A 9695-nucleotide genomic window follows, 5' to 3' on the forward strand; every position below is an offset into this window, starting at 1 on the left:
ATATCGGACAATTCTCCATACCGGAATACTGGTATTGAAAACTACGATTTAAAAATGTTTTTAATACAGTTGCTCAAAAAGTGCTACTTTACGTAGCTGTTTATCGTGCGGAAAGTTGGATTTCGCGAACTAGTGCTTTTTACTTTTCCACTTGTTCCAATTCATGAATACTTATTGATGAGTGTTAATGTTAGTTTTCTTTAAAAGTCGTAATCAACATAAAAACCTACTGTTATTGTAAAAATAATAAATATAAGCATATTTCATATTTTATTACTTACCTCTTCATCATTATAACACGTTTATTTTTAATATTAAAAAAACCGTTCATAATAAGTTGTCTGAATGGAACGGAATAGCTGCCGAAACGCATGACAAAGCAGAGGCGTTTTTTCTTACTGCAAGAATGTTTTAAGTTTCCCAAGGCAACATTCGATATTGTTTTCATACAATTTAAATATACGATACAGATCGTAAATAACGATACTTAGGTAATAATAGTATAATATTTTTTATTTACAATTGTTTCTGTCTTATAGAACATGCATAAAAAAAGTACTTGTTGTTTTTCTTATTTTTTCGCAACTGTATTATAAAACGTCGTTCGATACACGTGCGGAAATGTCATTCTTCACTCGTTCCTCGGTACTCGTGAAGTAATGACATACTTTCCGCACTAGCATCGAAATGTACTATTTTGACGATAAATCAGTCAATGAAAATAGTTAGTTATTAATATTTTTTTACACATCTACAATTAATTAACATAGTCTATATATTTTAATACATTTACTACCAACGTTTTCGTAGCGCTACGCTCGTAACCGATCCCAGCGTTTTCCCGCTCTATGGAGAAAAGCGACTACGAACAGAGGACCCGCCGAGCGGGTTCCCGGCACTCGATGTGTTAAGTACCAACAGCCGTCTTCTTTTTATAATTGTATAGTTTTTGTCATAATTTAATCTTCTTAAAAATTTCAATACAGAAACAAACGTCGAGGCAAACGATTAGACGAATCGCCAGCTGGTAAGCGAATAACGTTGCCCATGGACACCCGCAACACGCTATTTTGTTGAAGGTCGTATCGGTCCGGAACTCCGGAAGTATCGCAGGCGACAGTTCATTCCACAGCTGTGATGGGAAAAGTCTAATAAGACAAATTCGTGCTTCGAATTTAATAAATCATTTATTTTCGTGATAAACTCAAATTTCATACAGAAGTAATATGAAAACATTTGACATATTGTGCCCACGAAATGGGCCGGCCTCAGCATAAGCTCAAAGTAAATAGCGGCGGCGCGCCGGAGCAGAGAGTCCGCTCAGTACAGTGCCATTTTCGCCGCACGCACACAGACGTTACATTTACAGGCGTTCTCGGACACTCTCGGGCAGAGCTTAGTCGGGCTGTGCGCGCGTTGCTCACCTTACGTCCCCGCCGCTACGTAGGTACCTACTGTCATGTACGTCAAAATGCAGTCTCTAAGGAATGTAAACATAATAAGATTTATGTATAAACGAATCGATATATGTATGTCTGTAAACTTATATTACTAACTCCTTTTTAAAATTCGAAATTAGTACAAAACCAACCCTAGTGAGTCGGGCAAGTTTAGGTATGTACATATTTTCAAGAACGGCGGGAACGACCTTCTGTTTATTTTGTGGCATAATGCTGACCCGAAAGTCAGCGCTGATTTCCCGGCGACCTTCGATAAGTAAAATTGAATGCGCGTGGTGTACGAAAGTGCCATATAGCGGTTGCAATTATAGGCATATTTTGTCTGTCAAGCGAGAAGTTAGTTAAAATCGTAATAATTTCTATGAAATCCGATGATATGGCTGATCGTGTCTTAGACAATTCTGGACGATGGTATTATTGGTAATTATTTATTATTATAGTTATTAATTGAACACAGTGCAAGCTTACAGTACTACACCAATTCGCTTACACACTAGAAAAATACATATCAGGAAAATAAAAAAATTAAAACATGCAAATAGATAAAATGTCAAGAAAGATAAAATTTACAAATTCAGCCAATTCATTACAATAATTTGAATTTAGAAAGTGTCTAGCAGTATTGCATAGGTACGCTAAACTATTGGCAAACATGTCGGCATCTGCGTACTGCGCGAGCATTGAATGTAGGCTCTATAGAGCGCGCGAGGCAGGAGCGTGCCTCGCGTAGCATGTGCAAGCAGAAGAGTAATTACATTAACAATGCTGTTTTCAGCTAAAAATTAACTTGTTTTTTGATTTTTCAAAAGTTTCGGTGACTTTTTTTCTTCCTACGGCAATTATCCGCTTATTTCGTCATTCTTATTTCCACCACAAGTACCTACTTTTGGAAATCTGTAGTATTTGCAGTCACTATTCTTTTTAATGTTTTTACAATTTGCAATTATAACACATCTTATTAGGACCATATTTATCTGAAAATCAACGTTTACTGCAAAACCTATGACATCTGACAGCAGCAAGAAAATTGACATTTCCGTATCTGCTTCTCTATCACTCGAATATGCAAGAGGCAGATAAGTCAATTTCGATTTTCCTAAAGCAGCCTAAATGGTTTCATTTTGTAATCTTTTCCGAATTGTAGCGAAACTCGATTGAATGTTCTCTCACTATAAATAAGTTTAAACTGTCGTGAGACATACTAACATTAAACTAATTCTACGGATAGCCGCGAATCAGCGCTGCTGGCACTGTTAGTGCTTGAGAATGGGGACCTAGGCTCTCCGAAAGATATCGCGCGAGTGACTAAAAACACGTGAGTGTAGTCCGTAGAATTAGTTTAATATAAATAAGTTGATAAAGATCTTTACGAGTATGAGAAGAGAACACGATGTTTACCGCAGATGGGCCTGTCCGGAATGCGGCAAGGTCTCCTGGTCGCCAGCCCACCTCCGCATCCATATGCGAGTCCACACCGGCGAGCGGCCCGCGTGTTGTCACGTGTGCGGCGCACAGTTCCGCACTCAAGGCAACTTGGCACGCCATCTGAGAGCTCACAGTGGGGAGAAACCGTTCGCCTGCGAGCACTGTGAAAGAAGGTAGGCTACTTCATACACACCCGCATGTTGCCATGTATGCGGAGCACGGTTAGGTACACACGGCAACTTGGTGCGCCATCTGAGAGTTCACAGTGGGGGGAAGGCATTCGCTTGCGAGCACTGTAGCATATGGTAAATATCACAGATGTCATGTCACCAACTATTGGAGGTGGGCTAGAATGTGGTTCCACAGTGAGAGACACATTGTAACCTCCATACTGACAAAAAACTTTCAATCTCGAGCAAGCAAGCTCGTTGCGTTCCACAGAAACCTTTCCCGTGCGTACACTCAAACAAAACTAACCCAGATATGAATAAGAGTAAGAAATTTAAGAAGTTAAGTAATTCTTAAATCTCTTACTCGTTACAAAGGGACCGGTCTGAATACCCGCGCCAGGCATCTCAGCCCAGCACACGCTGAGACTGGAACCCTTTGCCCAATATTTCTACTTTGTTGATCTGTACCACTGTACACATTAATTTCTTTTTTCTTCTTTATTATGTATTTTTATATTTTGTTTTCTATTGCACCTGTATTTAATATGTGACCATAAAAAAAATCATATTCTCATTCTAAAATATTATCGTGGCTATATTTAGCTACAAAAGCCCGTTTTAAACATAGTCTGACCTCGTTAATAGGTTTGACCCGAAACACAATCATTGATCAAACCATGTCTATGCTTCTTCATTCAAAGATATCAAAGTTATTTTTCCTTTCAGGTTCACACAAAAGTCTGTGCTAATCAAGCACGTTCGTATCCACACAGGAGAGACTCCATATTCCTGCAACATCTGCAACAAACAGTTCTCCCGCAGCTTCACTCTTGCTTGCCATCGTCGCGTCCACGGAGACATTAAGGAAGAACCCCCTAAGGAAGCACAAATACCACCACCTCCAGAAAAATGGACTTGTGATATGTGCCATAAAACGTTTAAAAATAAATCTTATAAACATGCACACATGCTATTACATATAAGAACGAAAGAATTCAAATGTCATGTTTGTGAAAAAAAGTTTACAAGTGAAAGTAGTTTAGAAAAACATCTTACAGTACACAACCAAGTTAAGTGTAGTGTTTGTGAGAAAGAGTTAAAAACTCAAGCTAATTTAGCGAGGCATATGTTAGTGCATACAGGTGAACGACCGTTTCCTTGTAGTTTTTGTAGTAGAAGATTTACGCAAAAGTCGGTATTGATTAAACATGAGAGGATACACACGGGTGAGATGCCGTACGAATGTGAAATGTGTTTGAAGAAATTTTCTAGAAGTTTTACTTTGGAGAATCATTTGAAGCGAATTCACAGAAAAGAAAAGGTAGAGAATATTAAAAATGGGATGACATCGTCTAAGAAAAAAAAATCTGACCCTAAAAAAGAGAATTCTGAAAGTGAAAAGGAAAAGTCTCCAGCTGAGACGCCGGAGTGCGATATGAAGCGATTTTGGTGTGTAAACTGTGATAATTTGTACAATAATAAAGAATTCTATATACATGAATGTGCACAAATAAATAAATTTGAAATTAATGACGTCTGTGGGAATAATGTGCCAGAAATTGATTATAGCGATCACGAAGATAATGAAAGCAGTCAAAGTCCATTTTTAGATGTAAAAGAAGAAGTCACAATAAAACAGACAGGACCCGATAATATAAATGATCAATTCAAACATGAAATATTTTTTGATACTTTACCAACAAACATTGCCGATATAGAAGCAAACAATTCAACAATAAATACCGATACAGATATTTTGATAGATAACGAAAAGAAATACCAACCTATAGAAAGCAATGAAAAAAAAGCAAAAGTTCGCAAAAAAATGGACATGTAAGCTTTGTAAAAAAACATTTAAGAAACAAAAGCAATACCAGAAGCATTTGAAAGCTCACGACGCTAAAGGTTACTGCGAAATATGTAAAAAGCATTTTAATAGCAATGGTAATTTAATCAGACATAAGGTAATGCATTCTGGCGAGAAGCCATTCCAATGCGACTTTTGTAAGAAGAGATTCACTCAAAAGAGTGTTTTAATTAAGCACCAAAGAATACACACTGGAGAGATGCCTTATACCTGCGATATTTGTGACAAAAAATTCGCCAGACGCTTCACTCTACTAAACCATAAGAAAGTTCACAGCACAGTCAAACCGTACTCCTGCCAATATTGCCCTAAAACCTTTACTCAGCGTAGCGCTATGATGATCCATGAAAGAAATCACACTGGAGAAAAACCTTTTTCCTGTAATATTTGCCATAAACAATTTACGAGCAACAGCACTTTGACAAATCATAATAAAATTCATAATGGCATCAAACCGTTTTTGTGTGAGATTTGTAATAAGCAATTTACTACTAGTAGTAATCTCTATAGCCATATGAGAATACACAGAGGTGATAAGAGGCATACCTGTGAAGTGTGCCAGAAGAAATTTTACACTAATAGCAGTTTGACGAAGCATAAGCGGGTTCATACTGATAAGGTTAGTAGTCATATATGTGGCTTAATTAAAACAAGAAATATTACTTTGCTAATCCGCGAGAAAATAACGTGTTAGTCAATCAGTGCTAACCCGTTATACTTACTTGCGTATTTTTACATGCAATTAATGTTCCCACCCTCCCACCGCAAACGGTCTGACACCCGACAACTCAGTCAAGAGAGTCAGAGTTGTCGGGTGTCAGACCGTTTGCGGTGGGAGGGTGGGAACATTAATTGCATGTAAAAATACGCAAGTAAGTATAACGGGTTAGCACTGATTGACTAACACGTTATTTTCTCGCGGATTAGCAAAGTAATATTTCTTGTTTTAATTAGCATGGATTTCCGCAAAGTAACGCCTGATTCTATTAATTATATATGTGGCTTTCCATCACAGAAGGTTCCTTATGGACCTGGAGCATTAGGACTCTTTTCTGATGGAAAAGTCTTTTTCCAGAATCCATAAAACATACATTTTAGAGAAACTGATCCATATGTGGTCCCCTTCTTTAACGTAAAACCTTTTGTAAGTTACCTTTTTGTATTATATATCTAGTTTACTTATTGTCGTCTCGAGAGTTATAAGACATAAGATTAACTTGATGATCAATACCACTACTGCAAAGTGGGAGATTGGGTCAAACTAATTCAGAAATCATTTTAGGCGGCAATTGACATTTATTGCAACACTCTTCTACTTGTTTTCTTTCTTTACTGACCGGTACTTTACCTACAAACCTATTTTAACTAAGCTATTAATTTATCAATTATCAGGTATGTAAAGTGGAAGTAATACCAGAAGACCCGAGCAAACCATTCGCCTGCAATATATGCCGGCGGCGCTTCGCTAACGTTTACCTGTTGGAGCGACACGCGCGCGGTCACAGTGGAGAGAAACCGTACGAGTGCGACGAGTGTCATAAGAGGTATGTGTTTATTCTGTTTATTAAGTTGTATTACACGTACACCTAGTTTTTATATCCCCATACTAAAATGGCAAAAAAAAAAGTTACATTATGTCTGACAGATCTGTCATTGGAAGTTGGCCTTTAATCTCAGAAAGTTTCGAAATTAGACTCGAGCAAACCAAATACGGGGCTATTTTTATTATATTGTAGTGTTTTTTGCGTCAGATTTTAATAAAAATTGGTAAGGTTGAACAGTTCTGGGTGGAATAAATTCGTGATCCCAGTTTGGAATAGAAAAGTGTATGTAAAAATCCGTTAAGTTCCGAAAACGTATAGTATATTTTTTAATTATAAGTCGTTTCTGTGATTGTAATTTGAATTAATATATTTTGTTATTGTTTTTAATTTCTTTATATAATTTGTTGACATGATTAATTTATAGTTAAGTGCATTTAAATGATTTATTGACATGTTTATCTCATTTTTATCATAATTTTGTTATTAATTATTATAATGTAACTGACAGTGTATGATTAATACCAATAGAAATTCTATCTATCTATCTATTTCCGTAATTCGACGGAAAATTACATACATTTTTTAGTATAGAGGAAGATTTTATAAGATATACTGTAAAATGCGCTTATATTGTACAGATTATGGAACTCTATATCCACCAAATAGTATTAAAAAAAACTACAACAAAATAAAAAAACTCGACCCATATGCAGACGGCGCATCTCTAATAGGAATGGATGGGACCGAAAGGTCCGATCCCTGTGTCTCGCTCCAACCTATGGTTGTCGCCTTAGCCGAAGCCAGACGCGCAATGTCGTGGCCAGGCCGTAACGTGTTACCGCCGTAACTGGGCCGTTTTATTTGTAACCTTACAGTGTACACTCCACTTTCTTTTATTTGGATAAAAAATAACAGCTGTTTTAAATAAATAAATAAATATTATAGGACATTATAGGATTATATTATAGGATTATTACACAAATTGACTAAGTCTTACAGTAAGCCCAATAAGTCTTGTGTGGGGGTGCTCTTGATCATTATGTTTTAGACACCAGGGGCCCATGTCACGAACGGTATTAGACTAATATTATTAGTCCAGGAACTGTCAAGTCGTACGGGTTGCCATGACAACACACATTGACATATATATCTAAGGACGGGCCTTACGGACAATAAGAACGGGGCCAGTACAGCGGTGTCACGCACACAAATTCAAGCCAATGGTGCAGTCTAACGCCACAACGCGATTGGTTGATGAGTTCGCATCACGCGCGCGATTGGTCGCAACTAGTTCCGTTAGACTGCACGATTGGCTCGAATTTGAGAGTGACACCACTGAACTAGCGCCATTCTTAGTGCCCGTAAGGCCCGTCCTTAAATATATATGTCTTTGGCAACACACTAATAATATTAGACTAATACCGTTCGAGAAATGGGCCCCGCTGTAAAGTAAAATATTCCTATTATATTACCGCAGGTTCGCGCTCAGCGGTGACTTGAACAGGCATCGGCGGTCGCACAGCGGCGAGAAGCGCTACTCCTGCGACATATGCAACAAGCAGTTCACCAGGAGCGGCACGCTGAAGCACCATCAGAGGTTACATGAAGCATCCGCTGGACCCACGTGAACTACACTGGGGATCCCAAACTGCGCCGTAGACAGTAAAGAGGGACGCCGTCAGGCAATCCTCTTCACCGTGTTATCCCCATATAACAAAAAAAAATGAAATGTATCAAGCAGGGATCGGAACCGGTTTTTTGGAAAAACTTTGAAATAAACATATATTTCGGTTTATTTTATACTCTAAATATAGGACTCGGTTGTGTTTTTAGATAACGACTTCGTATTATTAGATTGCCCAATTAGAAAGGAAATAATTAACAAAGAACGAAAAAATACCCCTTTCGTTCCCATACAAAAAATATTGGTTTCCGATCCCTGGCCTCAAGGGCCATTTCACAAGCCAATACAATATTTAGAGTTACGTCATATAGTGACATGAAAACATAACAACATTTATAAATTTGGAGACCGATCTGGCCTAGTGGGTAGTGACCCTGCCTACGAAGCTGATGGTCCCGTGTTCAAATCTTGGTAAGGGCATTTATTCGTGTGATGAGCATGGATATTTGTTCCTGAGTCATGGGTGTTTTCTATGTATTTAAGTATTTATAAATATTTATATATTATATATATCGTTGTCTAAGTACCCTCAACACAAGCCTTATTGAGCTTACTGTGGGACTTAGTCAATTTGTGTAATAATGTCATATAATATTTATTTATTAAATACAACTGCCAATACCTGGGTATACATGGGTTACATTATAATAATCTTAAAATAAATAAATAAATAGGTGCTATTCTTTTTTTAGCAATAGAAAAAGGGTAAACAATCAATAACAAGGGTAAATAATGCTTTTAAAAGATTGTTCCTAGTACTTATGAAACCAAAAGAATCGCCTTTGTACTGCACAATTATGTTCTATGTAATGTAATCAATATTTCTTTTTTCTGGTACAATAAAGTGTTTGCTTATTTACCAAAGGAATGTAAATTAACATATATGTATGCTATATAATTGTTACATATTTGCTGTGCCTTATTTTTCTTAGGTGTTTTCCAATAAAAAGACATGCCAAAATTGATGCTGCATGTAATTAAATTGTTTGTTTGTAATTTAATTACATGAGAAGTCGGATCAATTACATACAATTTAATTTGCTATATAATTTGTTATTGCAATTACATTTATTGGTAATTAAGTTACTCAATCACTTTATGTATTTTTTTTAAATTTACCAAGATGAACTTGGCTTGGAGTGTATATAAAAAAAAACTCTTATTATTATTTTACTATACATGTTACACTAGTGTCTGTCCGCGACATTGAGTATGTCCATCTTTGCACCTTAAACCATCTCCATACCAAACGCCATCTAAATCGGTTCAGCGGTTTAAGCGTGAAGAAGGAACAGACAAACAGAATTATTTTCGAATTTATAATATTAGTAGGGATTTATAAAATTTGTTTATACATATTAATGTTATTTGTGTATATGAATCTGTAAATAAAATGAAGGTACAAGAAAGAATAAGGATACCGGATCATTAATATTGTTTCATTGCCCTTATTTTAATTCCTATGCGGAAAATAAAACGTATATGTTAATAATGTTGTTTGTTATTTCGCTCAATTCTGGATTCATTATAAAAGTAATTACAACA

The 9695-nt window shown here is 36.7% G+C and overlaps 2 protein-coding genes across 2 annotated transcripts; both read left to right on the forward strand.

Moving 5' to 3' along the window:
• Positions 1-3110: 3110 nt before the first annotated feature.
• LOC133532982 (zinc finger protein 271-like) lies at positions 3111-4893 on the forward strand. Its single transcript, XM_061871885.1, has one exon. It carries the CDS (start codon positions 3978-3980, stop codon positions 4890-4892), a length of 915 nt encoding a protein of 304 aa, XP_061727869.1. The 5' UTR covers positions 3111-3977; the 3' UTR covers position 4893.
• Positions 4894-5022: 129 nt separating this feature from the next.
• On the forward strand, positions 5023-9582 carry LOC133532984 (gastrula zinc finger protein XlCGF49.1-like). The gene is made up of 3 exons (XM_061871887.1): positions 5023-5541; positions 6315-6466; positions 7944-9582. The coding sequence occupies exons 1-3, from the start codon at positions 5023-5025 to the stop codon at positions 8092-8094; spliced, it is 822 nt and encodes a 273-aa protein (XP_061727871.1). The 3' UTR covers positions 8095-9582.
• Positions 9583-9695: the final 113 nt, after the last annotated feature.

This window comes from Cydia pomonella, chromosome 28 (genome assembly GCF_033807575.1).
Source record: "Cydia pomonella isolate Wapato2018A chromosome 28, ilCydPomo1, whole genome shotgun sequence".
NCBI lineage: Eukaryota > Metazoa > Arthropoda > Insecta > Lepidoptera > Tortricidae > Cydia > Cydia pomonella.